Genomic DNA, 23090 nt, shown 5'->3' with positions numbered 1-23090 from the left:
TCCATTAGAAGTGCAGGAAGACAGATGAGGACACAAATAATAATTGTATGATGTAGCAAGTTCTATAGAACATTGTTTCATAAGCTTGTTTTGTGTGAAAATAGTGATTCTCAAAGCCCTTGAAGATCTGGTATTTCATTTTCTTTTGACAACCCTGCCTGAATTACCGCAGGGTCCCAACGGCTCTTCCGGTTAGTCGTGCCCTGTTCCGACCCTGCTGGAGTTCCTTTCTAAACTGTGAATTAGTGGTGAGGAGACTGAGACTCTGAGACCTGTTCCCTATCTGGGTCAGCCAACCAGCTAATGGCAGAGCTCAGATTCTGGTCTTGTTCCTCTGACTCCGAGCTCAGTGCCGTCTGCTGTATCTGTGCGGGCTTCTTTTTACTAGAATTTACAAACCTATTGCTCTCCCTGGGCATCTCCAGGGCTGAGTTCTTTCATTTTATCAGAGTTGATTTTAATGATTTCACTGCTTCCTTCTAGTGCTGTTTAGGAATACGTTCAACTGCCAAATTCAGAAAAACCAGTGGTGATGACAGAGAAATAGTGTTTGTCATGTATAATGCAAAAAAAGCGTCCACAGGAGTAGTTACCACATGCCAGGCCATCCCAGTCCCTGTGGTACCACAGTGAACGTGGCTCACATTCTAAAGGAGCGACCAGCAAACGTTCTTGGTAAAGGGCCAGTTACTCAATACCATATGGAGGTTTTGCAGGCCAGAGGGTCTCTGCCATAACTATTCATATCTGCCCTTGTAATACAGAAGCAGCCACAGACAGGAAACAATGAGTGAATGTGGCTTAGTTTCAATAGAACTTTATTGACAATACAGAAAGCCCTAATTTGCCAACACCTGCTCTGGAGAGTAATAAACTCTGTGCAAGGCATCGTATTCAGCTTGCTTATAATATTTTATTCATTCCAGTTATAAATCCCTTTTCTTAAAGAGGTTAAGTCGTGTTCCCAAAAGGCACACAGCTAGGGAATGCTAGAGCTGGGATTCTAGACCGAATCTAACTACAGCCATGCTCTCTCAGTCACCATCCCAGGCTTACCATATATCTATATTTTGCTTTCTGTCCAGAGCAAAATTCCAGCCCGAGATCTCATTTCATAAAATTTAAAACTGATTGTTTTGACAAATTGATGTGGATGGTGTAAGAGACTGCAGAAGGGTACACGAAGGGCCCCGGGGTCCCTGGCAAGCACTGTTTCTTGACCTCGATGCTGGTTCTATGTGTGCAACCAGTCTGTACAAATTCAATAAGCTGTGCACTTATAACCTGTACATTTTGTATATATGTGTGTGTGTGTGACCTGTATTCCTGTATATATAAAATAAACGTTTACCCTGAAATGCAGTGAGAAAAAAGCACACAGGAGCAGAAATAACGACCGAAAAGCACCCAGGAGCTAGCTTAAGGAACCTATTTTGGAAAAGCCAGGGCTAAGTCTTAATTGGATGACCTGAGGAAGAGCCACTCATGGTGAGAGCAATAAACTCTAGCTGCATTTTTACCTCTGCTCTCAGTAAGGCAGCTTCAAAATTTAAGATTTGTGTCATAGAGTTCTGGTCTCCTTCCCAGATTCTGTCAGTGCGGGCCTTCTAGCTGGGTGGTCTTATAGCGGTAGATGAGAGCAACTCTGTGATCAGCCTGCCAGCCCTCACATCGCCGCGCCGCCTCTCAGCAGCAGGGGGAGTGGGGCAGGTGGCAGGCCTCGCTTTTCTCCTGGGTAGAACGGAGATTTAGTGCCCACCTTGTGGGGCTTTGGAAAGGATCAAACATGATATCTATTGGCACATGCCTGGGGCCTATTAAAGTGTTCAGAAAGCGTTAGTTGTGGGAATATTATTGTTGTCACCATTTTTTATTGTGTTCAGAAACAGGTAACATAAAATTTACCATCTTAACCATTTTTGTTGTTCTTAATCCTTACCAGAAAATATTTTTTTTTCCATTGATTTTTAGAGTAGAAAGGGAGGAGGGAAGAAAAGAGAGAGGGAGAGAGAGAGAAATAACAATGTGAGAGAGACACATTAATTGGTTGCCTCCCACACTCTCCTCGATAAGGACCGGGATGGTACCCACGACCCAGATACAAGCCCTTGACTGGGAATTGAACCCGTGACCTCTCAGTGTGCTGACCGACCGACGCTCTAGCCACTGAGCACCACGGGCCAGGGCCCATCTTTATGTTTAAGTCTACAGTACAGGAGCATTAACTATATTCACGTTATTGTACAACAGATCTCTGGAACTCATCTTGCGAACCTGACACTCCATACCCATTAAATGGCAACTTCCCTTTCCTCCTCCTCCTCCTCCCAGCCCCTGGCAGCCCCCATCCTACTTGCTGTAGCTGTGAATTTGGCTCCTCTAGGAACCTCACATCAGTGGAATCACATAGTTTTTGTCGTTTTGTGACTGGCTTATTTCACTCAGCATAATGCCCTCAATGTTCATCATGTTGTCGCATATTAGCATATGTCAGAATTTCCTTGCTTTTCAAGGCTGAATAATATTGCATTGCACAGTTACACCACATTTTACTCATCTAGTCACCTGTTGATGAGCACTCGGGCTGCTCCCGCCCTTCTATTACTGTGAACAATGCTGCAATGGACACGTGTGTGTCATCATTGTGATTGTCATTGTGTACTGTTATGTCTGCCAAGTTCTATTTAAGAGGCTACTCACGAATCTGCCAAAATAAGAGGAGGCATGATTGTCCTCAAAATGTCCAAATGTGGACTGTCACAACGCTTTTTGCCCCTTTATCTGTGTGTGATGTGTGAGAAACCCCACAGTCTGACATACAAGGTTATGGACCTTTGTCCCTAGGTGGTAAACTCAGGCAACTTGATTCCACCCCAGCCTTCTGCCCCTTTTCTCATCATTTTTATCATGTAAGTAGCCACATCAGAGTATCCTACCCAATAAAAGAGTAATATGCAAATTAACCATCACTCCACCACACCCACCAGCCATGCCCACCAGCCAATCAGAGCAAGTATGCAAATTAACCCCAACCAAGATGGTTACAGCCACAGAGAGCAGGAGGGAGGCTTGGGTTTCCCAGGCAACGGAAGAAGCCAAGCTTTCTGCCTCCACTTGCCTAGGCTTCCATTTAAGGCTACAAAGTTTTAATTATAGAAGATACATTAATCCAAACAGAAATGGCTGCTGGCCATGGAGCTCTTCTCCAGGCTACAAAGTTTCAATTGTAGAAGGTAAATAAATTCCTGATACCAGGGCCTCTGCTTGGGTCACCAGGGTGTGTGGCTGGCCTGCAAACCACCACAAGCCCCTCGCCCAGGCCGCCCCACATCCCAAGGGAATCCCCACCCTGATCCAGGATACCCTTCAGGGAAAACCAGCTAGCCCCCACCCATGCACCAGGCCTCTATCCTATCTAATAAAAGAATAATATGCAGATTGACCATCACTCCTACACACAAGATGGCTGCCCCCATGTGGTCAAAGATCCTGCCCTCATGTGGACACAAGATGGCCACCACAAGATGGCCAGCAGGGGAGGGCAGTTGGGAGGGACCAGGCCTGCAAGGGAGGGCAGTTGGGGGTGGCCAGGCTGGCAGAGGAGGGAAGTTGGGGGCAAACAGGCTGGCAGGGGAATAGTTAGACCTCAATCAGGCTGGCATGGGAGTGGTTAGGGGGTGATCAGGCTGGCAGGCAGAAGCGGTTAGGGGCATTCAGGAAGGCAGGCAGGTGAGTAGTTGGGAGCCAGCAGTCCTGGATTGTGAGAGGGATGTCCCAGATTGGAGAGGGTGCAGGCTGGGCTGAGGGACACCACCATTCCCTCCCCCCATGCATGAATTTTATGCACAGGGCCTCTAATTTTTATTATAAGGCTTTAAAAAGCTAAAAGGGGGCCTGAGTGCTCTCCCCTGGTCTGAGATGTGGTTCTCAAGATTGGAAATACACTGGTGGTAATTAGGAAGGAATCAATTATGCTCTACCCTGAACTAGACTTGTTCAGGCCTGTCAGTTGATGGAGCTGATTGCTGCACTTACATGCGAGCTTGGCCTGCTGTTGCCCTTGAGCTCAGGCAGCCATCCCCAGGAGATTGCCCTGCAGCAGCAGAGAAGTCTTTTTAATCAGCTTTTAAAAAAATTGATTGGTTTTCCCATGGTAGAAACACTATTGATCCTAGGAATCAAGACCCTGTACTTAATAAGCCAGCTAATTGGTACCTGCCTGGTACAAGCCCAGAAAGACATTAGGTTGCCTCTGGGGTGGACTCAGGCAGCTAACTGTCCTTGGGCTTCTGTGTGCTGCGGACTCTGCCTTAAACCTAAATATATCTCATTTCACCTTCATATTAGGTATCTGCAAAAGGAGCCAGAAAGTAAATATGTCAGGCTTTGCAGGTGATACTGTTTCTATGGCAACTACCCAGCTCTGCCACTGCAGCACAAAGCAGCCACAGACAGAATCTAAACAAATGAGTGTGGTTGTGTTCTAATAAAAGTTTACTTATGGGCATGGATGTTTGAATTTTATAGGGTTTTTATAGGCTGTATCAAAGCACGTGGTAGGCTGGATTGGGCTCATGGTATCAGTTTGCCAATCTCTGCTTTATATTTCTGCGAGGTAGTTTTTTGTTTTTTTGTTTTTTGTTTTAACTGTTGCCATCTTTAGATGGATAAGTTTATTGCTGCTACCCAGATCATATCTGACTTCTCAGAAGGTTTATTTTATTTGTAACTTCACAACTTGCATTTTTTTTTGGGGGGGGGGGGAGGGACGGGCGGGCAGGTCAAAACTGCATGTTTATTTTTATTTACTTTTTTAAAATTTTTATTGTTTAAGGTATTACAAATAGTAGTACATATGTCTCCCCCTCCCCCCCCCCCCCGCATTGACCTCCCCTATTCACCCTTCCCTCCCACTTGCCCTCTCTCCCCTCCCCCCAGTGCCTTGTGTCCATTGGTTATGCTTATATGCATGCATACAAGTCCTTTGGTTGATCTCTTAGCCCCCCAACCCTCCCCTGCCTTCCTGCTGTAGTTTGACAGTCTGTTAGATGCTTCTTTGCCTCTATTTTTATTCAACAGTTTATAATGTTCTTTATATTCCACAAACGAGTGAGATCATGTGGTATTTATCTTTCACTGACTGGCTCATTTCACTTAGCCCGAGGTAGGTATTTTATCACTCACATTTCAAAGTGAGCACAATCAGACAGGTCACTTGCCCACTACTTAACAAGGAACTGGACACCCAGGTTGATAACCAGGATGCACACGTGAGCCTGCCTCAGTCAGTGTAAGCGCTCTCTGCCACACGGGGCTACCTTCCTCCAATTCAAATGGCTGCACACACCTCATCTGCTGAGATGGGTGTATAATTAAAATTTATCTCATTAGCCTGTGGAAGATAGTGGGAAAAGCTCTGCATTGTGGCCTATAAGTCTCCATTTAAATATTTTGCTCTGTTGTTTAGCCCCTGGCTAGATTCTGAACTTCTGGGGTTAATAAATGACAGTTGTACAAGGTTACCTTAAGGATTAACACTGGTACTTTACAATCGTGAGTTCAGCAGGATTTCTGGTACATAGTAGGCACTCAGTTATCCGTTGTGTTTTATGCTTGCCATTCAGAAACCAGTGGTGCTGGCCTGCTATTCTTTTATGAAAGCTACCTTGCTTAGTGACTTGATAAAAACAGTTCTAATTTCTAATCAGTACGTATTGGTAAAGCTCAGGAAGAAGGTTGGCATCTTTTTGTTGATTATATATTCTTCTCCATGCCAGAAGAAAAGTTTGCCATGGGGTAGGAGTCTTAGCTGGGCTGCCATAACAAAATACCATAGGCTGGGTGGCTTGAACAGAAGACATTTCTTTCTCACAGTATTGGAGACTTGGAAGTCTGAGATCAGGGTACCAGCCTGGTCAGATTCTGGGGATGAGCCCCGTCCTGACTTTCATATGGCCACCTTCTTACTTTGTCCTCACATGTGGGGGTGGAGGGAGATTTTCGTCTTCTTAATAAAGGCACAATCCTGTTGGATCAGGGACCCATCCCAATGCCCTTATTTAACCTTAATTATTTTTTAAAGACCCTATCTCCAGATACAGTCACCTTGGGGTTAGGACTTCAGCATATGAATTCTGGAGGGGTACATGCTTGGCGGGGGGGGGGGGGAGGGGGGGGGGAGAAAGAGAGAGAGAGAGAGAGAGACAGACAGACAGACAGACAGACAGACACTGATGTGAGAGGAAACATCGATAGGCTGGCTCCCCAACCAGGAGTCAAACCCATAACCCAGGTATGTGCCCTGACCCGGAATTGAACCAACAACCTTTCGGTGCAAAGGACAATGTCCCAACCAACTGAGTCACTTTATTGGATGTCAGATATTATGAATTTTACATTGTTGAGTGCTTCATAGTTTTGTATTTCTCTAAAAGTTATTGAGTGTTCTGGGATACACTTAACTTATTTGGAAACAACTTAGTCCTCCCAGATCTGGCTTTTAAGACTTGTTAGGTGGAACTGGTGTAGTGTACAGTATGGGGTAAATCATTTCCTGCTGTACTCTACCCAATGCCCATGAATCATGAGGTCTTCCAATCTGCCTGGTGAGAATAGGTAGTGTTCCTGGCCCTATGTGAGCATAAGAGATTAGTTACCTCTAATCTCTTCATAGGTTATTTCCCCCAATCTTGGGTATTTCCTCATAAGTATGTGTGATCAATATTAAGCTGGCTACTCAAGGGTCAGCCTCAGCACTCCCCTAAGCGCTCTTTCTAGAGAGAGCTTTTCTACTCTTTGGGGCTCTCCTGTGAACGCTCACTACCTTGGTTTCTGCATTCTCAGCCCCCTCTATTGAACTCATAGGTTTTGCCAGGTTCTTCCTCCCTGCACTACAGTCTAGATTAGAAACTCGCTCAAGGCAGAAGGCTGGGGCACTGTAGGGTTCCTGGTTATTTTGTTCTGTCTCGGGAATCACTATTCCTCATTGCCTGGCACCCCAAGTATGCAGATCTGTTGTGTTATATATTGATTGTTTCCTTTTCCCCTCCCATCCCCCCACTCCCCACCGTGTGTATTTCATGTGGGAAGATCCAGTTCCTCTTAACTCTATTTTGACCAGAATCAGAAACCCCTAATAGATTTTAAAATGGAGGCCACACTTTACATATCTTTCAACTATAGACTAATGTAAAATTAATAAAATAATTAAGATTAATATGAAAATTACATTCGAACAAATGATTATAAGCAAAAATTCAAACTAAAGTTATTTCTTCTGGGAGTGAGCCTGAAGAAAGACAAATGTATTGCAATGAATTCTAGATACTGAATAATTTTCTGTAAACTGTATTATCTGGTTCCTGTATACATTTTAGTTGATAATGAAATGTTTTTGTTATATGCAGTTTTGATTTTTTTAAACCTGAAGAGGAGAGCTGAACTATTGTTGAGTCCTTTCGCTTTTTGAGGGGTAGGATATTTTGTTACATATAAAGCACAGGTTTAGTGTCAAATAGGCTTTATGTTGAACCCCAGCTATGTTGCCTTGGGCAAGTTAATGAGCTTTCTGAGTTTGCCTTCCTTACTGTCTAAAATGACCACATTGCTATGAATATTAAATGAGAATGATAAAGCACCTATCCAGTGCCTGGCACTCAGTAGGGTCCTTAAGCAGTCTCTTTTCCCTAACCGCTGTCTGATATCATGTAAATGAATCTCTTTTAATAGGTCTCTTTCCGCCGAAACCGGTTTGGCTCAGTGGTGGAGCATCGGTCTGCGGATTGAAGGGTCCTGGGTTCGATTCCAGTCAAGGGCATGTACATTGGTTGCGGGCACATCCCCAGTGAGGGGTGTGCAGGAGGCAGCTGGTCGATGTTTCTCTCTCATCGACCTTTCTACAATAGCTCTCTATCCCTCTTCCTTCCTCTCTGTAGAAAATCAATAAAATATATTTTTAAAGTAAAATACAAAAAAAAAAAAAATAGGACTCTTTCCGAAATACCTCAGATATTTCAGTTACCTACAAAATCCACCTAAAATGTCACTCATCAAAATAATAGGAGCAAACAGTTATCAAGGGAAAGAAGAGAACAGCTTTGGGAATAATGACTCATGTTGCCTTGCCGTTGATACCTAGGCACTAAACCATTTCTTCCCACCAAACAGTGCTTCGGTGCAGAGAGCACATTCCAAAAGGGAAAGAGATGTTAACGGGATGGGAGGAAGAGAGGGAGCCTGAATACAATGTATGCCAGCTGGGGACGTTGAGGCTGGAAAGCTGTGTTGAAATCAAATTGTGGAAGAGAGCATTTACAGACTGACTTGTGACACTCCCCCCCCAAGCCCCCCCCCCAAAAAAAGTATGTTGAAGCTCTAATGCCCAGTATGTCAGGATGTGACTGTCCTTGAAGGCGGGGCCTTTGAAGGGGTGATTAAGTTAAAACGAGGCTGTTAGAGTGGCCCTCATCCTGTCTGACTGGCACCATTTGAAGAAGAAGAAATTTGGAGGTACCCGGGAAATGCCAGGCGCGGGCATTCACAGCGGGAAGGAAGACCATGTGAGGACATAGCAGCCAGAAGGCAGCCACCTGGAAGCCAAGGAGAGGCCTCGGGAGACACTGAACCTCCAGTGCCCTGTGCCTCCAGGGAAGTGCGAGGAACTCGATGTCTGTTGTTGTGCCTGCCTGTGTCTGTGGTACTTTGCCGCGGCAGCCCTAGCAAACTTCTCCCGCAGACCTTCACATCCCAGTGGGGAGAGTGTCCTTGATTTGGTGAGTGGCCTTTCACTGGGAATGGCCTTTCTAGAAGCTCACTCATTTTAGCCAGATCCTTGCACATCCCTGTGGCTGTGCAGCTGTGCTCTGATGCTCAGCGGCATGGCTTAGAGAGGGCAGGGATGTGTTGCTCGGTTGAAAGGATGAAGGGTGGGGTTTGAGATCCATCATGACAGCTGTGACCCTCTAGCGATCTGTGGGCAGGGAAAGGAAGACCGGGGTGCTTTGTCACCTTTTACCTCCTTGGAAGCTTGTTTCTGTTTCACTTAGGTTGAGTGAACAAGTGATTTGTCTCACATGATCTGATTCCATTCAGAGGCTTCCCAGTAGCCCTCCCCATCTATCAAATGACAGTGTTTTAACGCTAGTCAAGCATCAACCCTATTTTTCTTCTTAGAAATAAGAGAAGCCCCTTCCAGCTCACCCATGGGTAGGAGATTTAGTCTTGTGTGTGCACGACCTTCTCTCTCCGCTCTGCCACTGTCCATCTGACTGGTGACGGGATAGGTTCTCGGGGCTCCGTGTTCTCACCCAGGCCAGCTGTGATGTGATGGGTGCCCTGCAGCACCATGGCTGCAGAGCTCGACCAAGTGGGCTAATTTGGGGGCAGGCTGATGTTTCTAGACCGACATGTTCCAAAACCACATGCTCAGTTGGCTCACCTCGGTGCTTGTATTCGATGCTTCCCGCAGAAATGCCAAAAACAGAAGAGATGTTTTAAAACAGTTCGTAAAATTGGCAACTGTGCCGCCAGAGCACAGTTGTTTTGTCCTGAGCGGTTTGCAGAGTTGAGGCCGATTCTGTGGCAGAGTCGGCGATGGCGAAAGGTCTCAGAGATGCTTCTCCCGAGGCGGCCGTGGAGGCCGAAGGAGCTCGGGTGGCAGGTGCAGGAGTGGGCGCTCCGCAGCCCTGGGAATCCCACCAGAATCCCCCGGTAAACTCAGTGTCTCATGCTACATCACTTCACCACTTCCTCAGTCCACCCGCTCTCAGATTTTACAGGGGGAAACAGAAGGCTTCAGAAAGGAACTTTCTGCTGAAACCGGTTTGGTTCAGTGGATAGAGCATCGGCCTGCGGACTGGAAGGTCCCAGGTTCGATTCCGGTCAAGGGCATGTACCTTGGTTGCGGGCACATCCCCAGTGGTGGGTGTGCAGGAGGCAGCTGATCAATGTTTCTCTCTCATCGACGTTACTAACTCTCTATCCCTCTCCCTTCCTCTCTGTAAAAAATCAATAAAAATATATTTTTTAAGAAAAGAAAAAAGGAACTTTCTTATCCTCCCAGCACAGAAATGTAAACTGCATTGGCCATTCGCTTTTCTGTCTTTCTCTCTCCCTGCAATGGAAGAGCTTTTCTTTCTAACTCATGCCCTTGCCCTCTGTTTTCAGAGCTACCTTCTCACGTCATTTCAGGTCCCTTAGGATGTCGGTTATCTCTTGTTGTTCCTAGTCTCGATCCCTCCCCTCTTTTGAAAGCACCCAGGGCCTTCCTATTAAAAATAAGCAAATAACCGAAGCCGGTTTGGCTCAGTGGTAGAGCATCGGTCTGCGGACTGAAAGGCCCCAGGTTCGATTCCGGTCAAGGGCATGTACATTGGTTGCGGGCACATCCCCAGTGGGGGGGTGTGCAAGAGGCAGCTGGCTGATATTTCTCTGTCATCGACGTTTCTAGCTCGCTCGCTCTCTCCCTTCCTCTCTGTTAAAAAAATTAATAAAATATATTTTTTTTAAATGAGCAAATACACAACGCCCTTATTTTGATTTTTTTTTTTTTTAACGCTCTGTACTCCTAGTCTCCTGTCTTCCTCCTCCTCCATAGCTGAGCTTCTTGAAAAAGCCCTTTGTCAGTTAAAAGTACAAATTGATAGTTACAAAATAGTCACGGGGGCGTAGAGTACAGCCTAGGGACTATTGTCAATAATATTGCAATAAGTGTATGGTGCCAGATGGAGACTGGAAATATCTAGAGGGAACACTTTATAAAGTATGTGATTGTCTAGCCACTCTACTGTACACCTGAAATCAATACAAAATAATTTTGGGAGTAAACTGTCATTGAAAAAAGATCTCTTCAAAAGGAAAATCTCTTCGTCCTTCCTGCCTCTTCACCGCCCACCATACTTTCAGACCCATCAACTGGCCATCAGATAGTCTAGTTGTCATCTTATTTTACCTTTCAACAGTTCTTGATACTCTGCCTTCTGGAAACACCACCACCTCTGCTCTCAGCCTCTCGGAAATGTTGCCACTCAAACCGCGTGCCAAGGCTAGTCCGTGTGAAAAGAGTCTGGACTTTGAAGTCGGACAGGCCTCTCTCAGCCCTGGCTTTGCCGCTGCGGAGTGGAGAGGCCGGGAACAAGTTATTGAACCTCCCCATGGCTCAGGTTTCTCTCTGGGTAACAGGAGTCCTTGTGGCCTCGTTCTGAGAGGCGAGTAGCTTCAGGATAGCACCTGGTGCCCAGGCGGCATGCTATAGATAGCCAGCCTCTTTCCGATGAGTTCATATGCTCACACATGTGTTTTGTTTCACTAAGGAGCGTGCCTATTTCACTCAGCTTGCAGCCAGACATGCAGTCATACATTAATATTTGCTGACTCGCTGGGACTGGTTTGGCTCAGTGGATAGAGCATCGGCCTGCGGACTGAAAGGTCCCGGGTTCGATTCCGGACAAGGGCATGTACCTTGGTTGTGGGCGCATCCCCAGTGGGAGGTGTGCAAGAGACAGCTGATCGATGATTCTCTCTCATCGATGTTTCTAACTCTCTATCCCTCTCTCTTTCTCTCTGTGAAAAATCAATAGAAAAATATATTTTTAAAAAAAAGATATTTGCTGACTCGCTCACTGTGACCAAAGTACAAGTGAGAGTAGAAAAGTTTTTAGTTCACTGAGTCTGGGAGAGAACTTAACTTTGAAGCTTAGGGATAATGGTAGCAAATTCAGATCTGTCCTGAGAACATGGTGGATGATGTCAGATACGGAATCCTGGAGGAAAGAGGGACAGTACACACAAAAAATTTTATTTTAAACAGTTCCACAGGAAAGACTCAAAATACACTTGTTCATTGAGAATTTGTGTCTCAATCTGTTCTTTTTTCCTTTTGTAGGTGTGGCTGGATCTCTTAAAACCCATTGTCAAGCAGATTAGAAGTAAGTATACACACTATGTGGAACAGTTTTGTTAAACCCTAAGCCAGACCGTTCTACCGTCTAGACGTCGGCTGTCCTGTGGCGTCAGGCACTTAGTGATACAGATTTTTATTTTACCCCATAATTGCTTTTCATCATCCACTAACCCATGTGCTATTAAAATGTATTCTGCAATTTTAATATGTAACAGTTTGGTAGTCAAAAGTTTGCTTGGAAAATCAAATATGGTTTTGATTAACAACTAAACCATGCTACTAAGCCCCCAAATAATAGATTTGCCTTGTCTGAACCCAGGTTTCTTATTGTCACTTTTGCAAAGGGGGTTGGGGGTAGGAAGTGGAGCCATTTATTCATAAATTGTGTAAGGTTTTCTGTAGGCTTGTGTGTGTGTTTCTGAATTTCTGAGTGGCAAACAGCACTGGAGGGAGCCTGGCTTGCGTTTAGACCCTGAGCTGGAGAAAAGACTAAAGAGGGTCTCAGAGGAGAGAACGGGAAGAGAACACTTGTTTTTTCTCTCCCTTCCCATCATGCCTCAGCACTGGACCTGCCTCCCCTCTCACTGCTCCAAGGTCAGGTTCAGAGCTAAGCTCTGTTCTCAAAGTCACTCCCAGTAGTTCCTCACTGCAGCCAGAGACTGGGCAGAGTCTGGGGATGGTAACAAAACTCCCATTTCTTTAGCTGAGCCCACAGCACACAATACCTTGTGGGATTGCCTTTCTGTCTCATTAAGAAACCCCACCGGGCCACTTATAGCCATTTATGTGGATGTGATAAATGGACACACAGTGCCTGGGTAGCCCTGATGCCATTGCAATGGATGTGGAGCTGTCATTTAAATTAAGCAATTATTGATGCTGAAAACGAAACCGCCATTGTTTGTTTAATATTTATGGCCTGTGATCCAACGGGGGAGACACATTACAGAGAGAAGCCCCCAGGCCTGGTGGGTGGAGGGAGCACAGGGTCTAGAAGGATGACATTTGTCCCTGCAAAGACTAGGGACGGAATTGCTAATGGTGGAAGGGAATCTCTCAGCACATTAGCAAATGCGAGGACAGGGGCCAGCACTGGGTGCCTGCTCACCTCCGTGGCCTGTGGCTAGGTGTGTGTGAAGAGCAGTCCTTCTTACTGAGTGCCAGCATCTGCCTCACTTCAGGTGCTAAGGTAAGGTGACCAGACATTCCGCTTTTGGTGGGACAGTCCCGATTTTTAACAATTTGTCCCTCGGCGTTTTAAAAAAGTCCCGATTTTTCGAAAAATCGGGACTTTTTTAAAACGCTGTGGGACGCCAGACAAATTGTTAAAAGTCAGGATGTCTGGTCACCTTATGCCAAGGGTCGGAGCACCCACCTTTAACCCCCTTGTCTGTGAAAGTAACTGAGAGGAAATGGCACGGCCTCCCCATCTCCCCCATTCTTCATGGTGGTTTTGTGGCCCAGAAGTGACATGCCAGGGTTTTTGTTCATTTGTGGTGATTAGGGAAAATCCCAGTTTCTCTTGGCTTCGGCATTTCTGTGCCTTGTTTGCTTCCTCCTCCTCATTTTTTTGTATGTTGGTGACATCTTTGCCGTATGATGTGTTACTTTTGTATCTTCCCCAAATTTGAATGCGTTCGCATAGGAATTATGATACAACATCTGTCTTTGTGATAGCGAAAGGCCGAGCAAACATAGGAGTGCTGTTAAAATCGGGATTTCACTATCGCATCTTATTATCTCATGGAACGTAAACTCACTGCTGTCAGTCCAAACCGCAGAACCTCTACGATTGTCCTTGTATTGTAGCTTATACATCCAACAGTCTCAGATTACAAATTATTATTTTATTTTGTAACCTGTTCTGTTTTAATTCTAAAAACAGAATGTATTCATCTCCTTCATCATCTCTCCCTGACCACCCCTTCCAATCTGCTTCCTGATTTTGTCTGAACTCACCGATATGGTTTATAACGCACTTAACAGGCTTGGGCTGACTGTGGCAGGGCAGGGCCTGGTCTGGTTGAGGTTTGTCTCCACACCTGGCTTGTAGGTGCTATATACATATTTGATGAACACATTAACAGCTCTACCTTGTAGATAGTTGAAAACAATAAATTACATGACTAATTTACATTTTCATTATCTCCTTTTAAAATGATCTAAAACTTGCACTTGGACGAAACTAGCTAATTAGGCACAATTTTTGAAAGAGAAAAATGCCTTTCAACCATGGGTACAACTGAAGTCTCCAGAGAAAAAGTCTAATACATCCATGTGATACCTTTGTCACAGTTTAAAAACAACAACACAAGTCTCAGCTGGTGTGGCCCAGTGGTTGAGCATCGACCCAGGAACCAAGAGGTCACCGGTTCAATTCCTGGTCAGGGCACATGCCCGAGTTCCCAGCTCGATCCCCAGTAGGGGTGTGCAGGAGGCAGCCAGCCCCTCTCCCTCTCCCCCTCCCTCTTCCTCTAAAAACCAATTTAAATAAAAACATTAAAAAAAATAACAAAAACCACACAAAACAGATATTTGTTTCCTTCACAGTGTGAAAGTGTGATTTAGTTGTTCAGTGGCTAGGGTGTACTCTTGGCTACTTGGAATGAGTCTCGTTATTTGGTATATAATATACCTCAGAAAATCTTTTCCTTAAATGCATTTGAAACAGAAAATCAATAACTGCTTTTCTTTTCTTTTCTCCGTCTTTAGGGCCAAAGCATGTTGTTGTTAGGTTTGTGGTGAAATTCTTTCCACCTGACCACACGCAACTCCAAGAAGAACTCACAAGGTGAGTGGTTTGGCTGTTTGTTACAGTGGGGTGCCGAGGAGAAGCGGAAGTTCATGTTCCACGTCCATTTGATGAACATTTTCTCAAGGTCTGCTTAACCAGCATCCACTCTGTGCTTCACAGTTTGATCCCCCTCCCCCCTCGCCCCCCACACCCGCCCCCACCCGCTTTTTAGTTATGCTTACAAACATGGGGGCAAGCAAGTACCACGTTTCCCTAAAGCCTGGTTTCTACACTTGACCTTAGCCAAAAGGCCAAGCAGTGAAGCAGTGGATCAGACTTAACCCTGGTACCGCCATGTTTCCCCTCTTTATCCATCTTACCGCACTATGGTTTGGGAAAGTGAATCCCTCCTGGGAAACCAAGATGTTACCTCAGAGTTTCTCTTCAATGCTGTCATGGGTGGGTGGACAGGAACTGTGGTCGGTTTCTCTGGCAGCTTGGCCAAGTGGGAGAAGCGTGAGCCTCGGTCTGGACTTGCTTCGGCGTCAGTCCTGCCTTTGTTAGCTGCGTGGCTGGCTGGTTACTTAGCCCCTCTGCACCTGTCTCAGTTCCTCTGTGTCAGTGTGACTGTAAGGCTGGCCTGGCTGTGGTTGTTTTGAGGAGCATTGATACACATCAAATGGCTGGTAACCATTATCATCACCATCATTGACATCATTATCAGTACTGCCACTGACTTTATAATTTGTGGCAGCCAAAACAGGTTTGGCTCAATGGATAGAGTGTCGGCCTGCGGACTGAAGGGCCCCGGGTTCGATTCTGGTCAAGGGCATGTACCTTGGTTGCAGGCACATCCCCTGTAGGGGTTGTGCAAGAGGCAGCTAATCGATGTTTCTCTTTCACCGATGTTTCTAACTCTCTATCCCTCTCTCTTCCTCTCTGTAAAAAATCAATAAAATATATTTTACACACACACACACACACACACACACACACACACACACACACACACATATATATATATATATATATATATATATATATATATATATATAAAATCCGTGGCAAACGCGTGGGTTTCTAAAGGAGGTGAGAACTCAGTGGGAACACGTGAACATAAAATGCCTCCCTTTCCAGAATACTCCCTTGGAGTACACTAGTCTGGCCGGCCAAATTCTTGCCACACTGCCTTTTCAGACGTAACTGTTTCAGACCAAGGCCCTGGCACCTTTCTCATCCTCTCATTCCTGATACAGAGCACAATGTCTTGGGTGGCTGACCGTCATTTATGAAAGGGATGAAGATACTCAGTCAAGAGGATTTATGAAGTGTGTGCACCGTGTGCAAGCATTGATCTAGGCACTGGGGATGTAGTGATGGAAAAACAAGTCTGCCTCTCATGGGAACAGACAAAACTATTAAATAAACAACAACAAAATCGGATAGCGGTAGGGCTCTTTATTTAGGTCATTGAAGTAGGATGATGGCACAGAAGGTGACTGGGTGACGACTTTAGATTGGTTAGTCTGGGGTGCCTCTCTGAGGAAATAACGAGGATTTCTGTCAGTCATTTCTGGACGGAGACCTTTCCAAGGAGGCAGTGCCCAAGGCAGGAACAAGTGACAGGTGTCCATCAGAAACGTGCTCTGCATGGCAGGAACAGTGAGAGCGAAGTGCAGTGAGGCAGGACAGAGGCCCGAATGTACTTCCTGTTGAAAGACTAGTTGCCACTAGTGGCTGTTGTGGGGAGGATGACAGCAGGGAATCCCGTGAGGAAGCGATTGCCACCATCCAGGCCGAGACGATGGTGGCGGAGGAGGCGGTAGGAGTGGAAATGGAGATGTGTGGCTGCATGTGCAGTCCTTGCTGGAGGTGGGGTCCATCCATCTGGGTGGTGTGTCGGGGATAGAGACGGAGGAAAGTCTTAGATTTGACTGAAGCAACTGGCTGAGTGTTGGGGATGAGTAAGTGGAATGGGTGGAGGGAAACAGAGGCTTGGGAGCTAAGAGAGTTACGGTAGGAGCTTGCTTCTGCAGGGCTGTGTTTGAGACACCTACTCGACATCACATGGATGCGGCAGGAGGGGCATTGGGTACCTGGATTCCAGCGAGAGATGAAGGCGCTGTGTTTCTGAACGAGTCACCCCTGCTTGTTTGGCTCCACTTACAATCCTCCAATCTATGAAGCGGTTAGAGGCGGCTGGGAACTGCAGAAGCCAGGACGCTGAAGTAGAGGGGCAGCTGGAGCTACTACGTCCCACTGCACAAGACGGAGGGGCCGATGACAAGTCTTCATGTAGTGTCCTTATTGGGGCTACTGTGTCTCCGTTTCCGGGGCCAGCCTTCCTGTCATGGGAGCATGCCTTGCTCCAAGCTCACAATATCAAAATAAGTCTACGGGCGAGGCCAGCTGTTGGTCAGCAGTGCGCATTTTCCTCTGGAGTCCCACTGGGGTTCTGTCCTGCTTCGGAACCTGGCAGCATGAATCCATCACCGCCCCCCCTCCCCCGACACACACACACACACACACACACACACACACACACACACACACACGTTTCCTCCCTCTTCTACTTTACAATGAGTTTTTGCACCTTTTCAATTTTTATGACTCATTGCCTTTAGAGGTTTGGCATTTTCTTCCATTCTGGCCTTTGTTATAAAATTTCATGCAACTGGTTACCCTCAGGCCAAGTGCGCCCAGTGTCTTGCCAGCTGCTGTGGCCGGTCTGGCAGCTCCCCCACGTGACACAGCTTAGCTGGATGCAGTGGGTTTGGGTGTTTGTTGTCTGGCTCCCGCTGTTAACTGACATTTAAAAAAAAATCTTCCCTGAAGAGAGAATTCTTTGGGTCCAAGGGTGAATACAATTGCTATGAAACTTAGGAGCTCCTCATCCCTTTCCACTTTGCCGGGAGGTATAACCAGAAGAGGACCTCCCAGATCCAATATGCTGACTCCCACACTCCCCAAAAATGGAAGGATGTAGCCGTTGAGATTCCAGGGACTTTTCTACAGCAGATGGCAGTGAGGAGGGGCGTAGGAGAAGGTCTGCATGGGCTGTGATAATTTAGACATGGGATGTGTGGAAAAGAGAGACGGAAACGGGCCTGCAGACTGTATAGTTCGGCCAGCGCCAAGGGACTGTAGCCCCGTGCTCCCCATTTACATAGATGGGAGATGACATTGCACTTTGCGGTTCAACAGGAAGCTGAGTACCTGTCTATTTCTTGGACTGCACTTGAGGTGAAACTCTGACCTATGGACAAAAGGGGGAAAATCACCGACTGTCAGGTGCAGTTTTAATAGCGAGGGCAAGCTCGTTGGAAAACAACTCACCAGGCTTTCTCGTTGCAGAGCTCTGAGGAGTCACTTTTCTGATGCTAATGCGTGTAGGCACACTTCTCACTGGGTATCCCATCGTCAGTCAAATCTAATTCCCACTCGACTGCGTTTGTGTAGGTGAGAGACCCCATCGGAACTCGCTGCTGTGCAAGGTCTGCTGAAGGGTGTTTCTTAGGCTGGCAGAGAAATTGGACATGACACTGAAGAGGAAAAAGAATCAGACTTCCCCAATGAAATAAATGGAAATGGACATGCATAAAACCAGGCATCCTGCCCTCGCTGGTTTGGCTCAATGGATAGAGTCCGGCCTGCGAACTGGAGGGTCCCGGATTTGATTCCAGTCAAGGGCACATACTCCAGTTGTGGGCTCGATTCCTAGTGGGCGATAGGCGATTCCCTCTCCTCATTGATGTGTCTCTCTTTCCCTCTCTCTTCCTCTCTGAAATCAGTAAAAATATATTTAAGAAAATAAGTAATAAAAATTAAGCCAGGCATCGATGGGTGTGATTTGCAGTTCCAGGGAGCAAAGCCCTTTTTTTTTTCTTTCTTTTTTTTTTTTTTCAAAGCCCTTTTTTTAAAATTTATTTTTATTTATTTTTATTTATTTATTTTTAAATTTTTTATTAAATTATTATATGTGTACATATCATTGTAAAGCCCTTCTTGACTATTCCTGCCACTGTCATCTCCTTCCTCCTCCCATCCTAAGCTAGTCCATTTCCTCTTGAGTGCTTTTTAAAAATATATTTTTTTAATTGATTTCAGAGAGGAAGGGAGAGGGAAAGAGAAAGAGAATCATGGATCGGCTGCCTGCTGCACGCCCCACCCTGGGGATCACGCTTGCAACTTGGGCATGTGCCCTGATCTGAAATCAAACTGTGACCTCCTGGTTCATAGGTCAAAGCTCAACCGCTGAGCCACGCCGGCTGGGCCCTTTTGAGCGCTTTGAGCATTTTCCATGTGTTTGCCGGTTTCATTTATGTAGTGTCTGCTGAGAACACCGTCGCCTTTAGCTCATGAGTTTGGCTGGAATGGCTCCAGATTGTAGGACGAAAGGTTGTTGCTGAGTCTCTAAAGTCAGCATTGCAGCCAGCGGGCTCAGCTTACAGCTGTCATCCGGAAATCAGCGCCCAGGAAAGTCTTTCTCGTGTTACCAGGGCCTTGGACAGAAAGAGTCGACGTACTTAGGGTGACAAGGTCTTCCTGCATAACCACATGTGGGATCTTTCAGACCCGCTGCCACCTCGAGCCCACACGAGACTGTCCCCAAAGGCCCTCATTTTGCACCTTTCCCTACCCCAGCCTGGAATCTATATTTCTCTGTGTCCTTCCAAGGGGTAATTGGGTGGGAACCAGAACTTGGTTTGGTTGGTAAGAGTTACTTCTGAGATGACACTGTTTCTAGGCAGTGGGCAAAACTACTAAATGTCTTTTCTGAAAAGTTATGACTTCCTACTGATATTTTCCAACCAATTTTAACTTTCACTGTTTCCCCGTAATGTCGTTGTTTTATAAATGCCTCTTTTGCCAAAAGAGTTTACTTGCTTTATCCTACAACATAAAGAAAAGAATTTCCAAGTAAATTGATTTATTTATGCATCTGAGAGCTGAACCTTGTGGAAGTGGCTAAGTGTATATTACACCGCAAAAAAGACACCTTTGTCTTTCCATTCCCATCGCAAAGCTTTTAACTAACCCTAATGGACTACTGTTACTGTCTGAGCCATAAAGCCATTTTTAGATATTGTTCTGTGAAAAAAAAGTTAATTGTGCCATAGCAATCCTGAGAAAGAAGAGTAAAGTAGGAGGGATCTCAATACCAGACTTCAAGCTGTATTAAAAAGACACTGTTCTCAAAACAGCCTGGTACTGGCACAAGAACAGACATATAAATCAATGGAATTGAATCGAGAACCCAGATATCAACCCAAATCACTATGCTCAATTAATATTTGACAAAGGAGGCACGAATATACATGGAGTCAAGACAGTCTCTTCAATAAATGGTGTTGGGAAAATTGGACAGATACATGCAAAAGAATGAAACTAGATCACCAACTTACACCATAAACAAAAATAAACTCAAAATGGATACAGGACTTAAACATCAGACGGGAAACCATAAAAATACTAGAGGCATCCACAGGCAGCAAAATCTCAGACATATGCCAAAAGAACTTCTTCACTGATACTGCCCCTAGGGCAATGGAAGCTAAAGAGAAAATAAACAAATGGGACTACATCAAAATAAAAAGCTTTTTTACAGCAAAAGAAATCATCAATAAAACAAGAAAGCCCACTGGGTGGGAGAACATATTTGCAAATGTTACCACTGATAAAGGTTTAATCTCCAACATCTACAGACAGCTTATACAACTAAATAAAAGGAAGATGAATGATCCAATTAAAAAATGGAATGGACCTAAATAGAATATTTTCAAAAGAAGACAGAAGGATGGCCAAAAGGCACATGAAAACATGCTCAAAGTCACTAATTATCCGAGTGATGCAAATCAAAACAACAATGCGGTACCATCTCACACCTGTCAGAATGGCCAACATCAACAAATCAACAAACAAGTGTTGACAAGGTTGAAGAGAAAAAGGAACCCTTGTGCACTGCTGGTGGGAATGCAGACTGGTGCAACTACTGTGGAGAACAGTGTAGAGTTTCCTCAAAAAACTGAAAATAGAACTCCCATTTGACCCAGTAATCCCACTCCTAGGAATATATCCCAAGAAACTAGAAACACCAATCAGAAAGGATATATGCACCCCTATGTTCATAGCAGCACAATCTACAATAGCTAGAATCTGGAAACAGCCTAGGTGCCCGTCAGCAGATGATTGGATCAAAAAACTGTGGTACATCTACACAATGGAATACTATGCTGTCGTAAAAAAAGAAGGAATTCTCATCATTTGCAGCAACCTGGATAGAATTGGAGAACATCATGCTGAGTGAAATAAGCTAGTCAATGAAAGAGAAATACCATATGACCTCACTCGTTTATGGATAATAAAGAACATTATAAACTGATGAACCAAAAGATAGATATAGAGACAGTAAAGCAACAAGCAGACTATCAAATTACAGCAGATAGGGTAGGGAGATCTGGGGGAGATAATAGATCAACGGAAGGACTTGTATACATGCATATAAGTACAACCAATAGACACAAAACTCTAGGGAGGGAGGGAATGTATTGGGGGGGGGGCAATGTTAAAATATGTACACAGATAATAATTTAATAAAAAAAATGTAAAAAAAAAAAAGTTGATTGTTTGTCTTACCCTGCAAAAATATATAGGGTGATAAGTAATCGTGGACCTATATGTAACCGCTGCTTCTCTCCATATAAAATGAAACGTATTACTCACTGCGTGACAGGATTACGACACGTGTCTCCCAGGCCTTCAGGGAGCTGTGTGTATTCACGGGGCAGTCAGAGGCCTCAGAATTAATTTCAGCCTTGCGGACTTTCTTTTCCTTGTTTTTTTTTTTTTTTTTTTTTTTGTATCTTTTTTTTTAGTTGCTCACGGTGTGGACAGATTGCCAGGGGTGAGCATGACTTAGATGCCGACCTTCCCCGCCCTCCATAGCTCATCTCCGTGTTTCTAACGCCTGTGTCTCTCTGTTTGCAGGTACCTGTTTGCTCTGCAAGTGAAGCAGGACCTGGCTCAGGGCAGGCTGACGTGTAACGACACCAGCGCTGCCCTCTTGATCTCACACATTGTACAATGTAAGTGCTGTCCGTTTCCTTTAGAAATCACCTTGGAAATGACACAGTGATCTAACTGGGAAGAAAATCAGATCCACTAACAACAATAATAATGTCTTCATGTTCTTTTGCTGTTAGCCTGAGTGCATATGAGTGGAAAACAATACTTCTAATTTCACTGAATATGCGTGTCCCCCAAACATTGACCCAGGAATTCTGTGTTCTGTTGTTTACCTACCCTTTCAAGACCCAGTGCAATTGTGGACATCTCAGCTGTCTCAAAGGAGAAGCTTAGAAGACGGGGGCCAAGTAGACTAAACTTGTTCTGTCCTTTATCATCAACTGTGGCACATTAGCTGAACAACATAAAACTGTCAAAGATTTCACTTGTATTCTGCTCTTTAGAGTTCAGAACACATGAGGCTGGACTGGATCTAGTGATACTTTTTAAAAAATCCACACTAGAGCCCTAGCCATTTTGGATCAGTGGATAGAAAATCAGCCTGTGGACTCAAAGGTCCCATGTTCAATTCCGGTCAAGAGCACATGCCCAAGTTGTGGGCTCGATCCCCAATAGAGGGTGTGCAGAAGGCAGCCGATCAATGATTCTCTCTCATCATTGATTTTTCTATCTCTCCCTCTCCCTTCCTCTCTGAAATCAATAAAAATATGTTTTAAAAAATAAATAAATAAAAATAAAATCACAATAGAGGTCATTATGCTTTCATTGATTCTTTGAGTGGAAGGGAGGTTGGGAGAGGAGAGAAAGAGAAAGAAAGAGAGAGGGAGGGAGAGAGGAAGAAGCATTGGCTGGGGCTGGGGGTGAAACCACAATCAAAGTATATGACTTTTGGAATTGAACCCAAAACCCTTTGGTCCACAGATCAACATTCTAACCACTGAGCCAAACTGCCCAGGGCTTGAAATGCAATATTTTAACTTTCTTAACCTAGACAAAGGACAAATTAGATTGTGCTCATCCTGAGGCTTACTGACAGCCCACCTGAGCATTTTTTCCCTCTTAGCCAAGGCAGAAGTTACTTGAATGGAATATATACTTGGTGTTTTGGGAAGGTAACTATGTATATAGATCAAGGCCAACATACATAAACACGAATATTAAAAAATACTGTGCTAGCATTTTAAAATTTCCATTGTATACAAAGTAGTTCCATTTAATCAGCCCCATCCCATTTGATAGGTGCCCAGTTAATAAGACTTCTAAAGGTTTGTAGGAAATATCATTCATAGTAGTCCACAAATTACCTTAGTGTAATATGATGAGGTGTTACTATAGACCACGCTTAACTTCCTTTTTTTTTGGTATATGGGCATTATTGAATATCTACCAGACTTAGCAGAGCAATGCTTTCTTAGCAATTTGAAAAACTGG

General features: G+C 45.0%; 1 protein-coding gene across 2 annotated transcripts in view; it reads left to right on the top strand.

Annotated features, from left to right (window-relative positions):
* FARP1 (FERM, ARH/RhoGEF and pleckstrin domain protein 1) overlaps positions 1-23090 on the top strand; it is a 276447-nt gene that overhangs the window by 183631 nt on the left and 69726 nt on the right. For both annotated transcript variants that reach the window (XM_084880262.1, XM_084880263.1), the window contains 3 exons: positions 11882-11924; positions 14612-14690; positions 21621-21718. In XM_084880262.1, coding sequence (XP_084736388.1) covers positions 11882-11924; positions 14612-14690; positions 21621-21718 — 220 coding nt within the window. The remainder of the gene's footprint in view (positions 1-11881; positions 11925-14611; positions 14691-21620; positions 21719-23090) is intronic.

This window comes from Pipistrellus hanaki, assembly GCF_964339955.1.
Source record: "Pipistrellus hanaki genome assembly, chromosome: 3".
NCBI lineage: Eukaryota > Metazoa > Chordata > Mammalia > Chiroptera > Vespertilionidae > Pipistrellus > Pipistrellus hanaki.
This window is presented reverse-complemented; position numbering and strand designations above follow the sequence as displayed.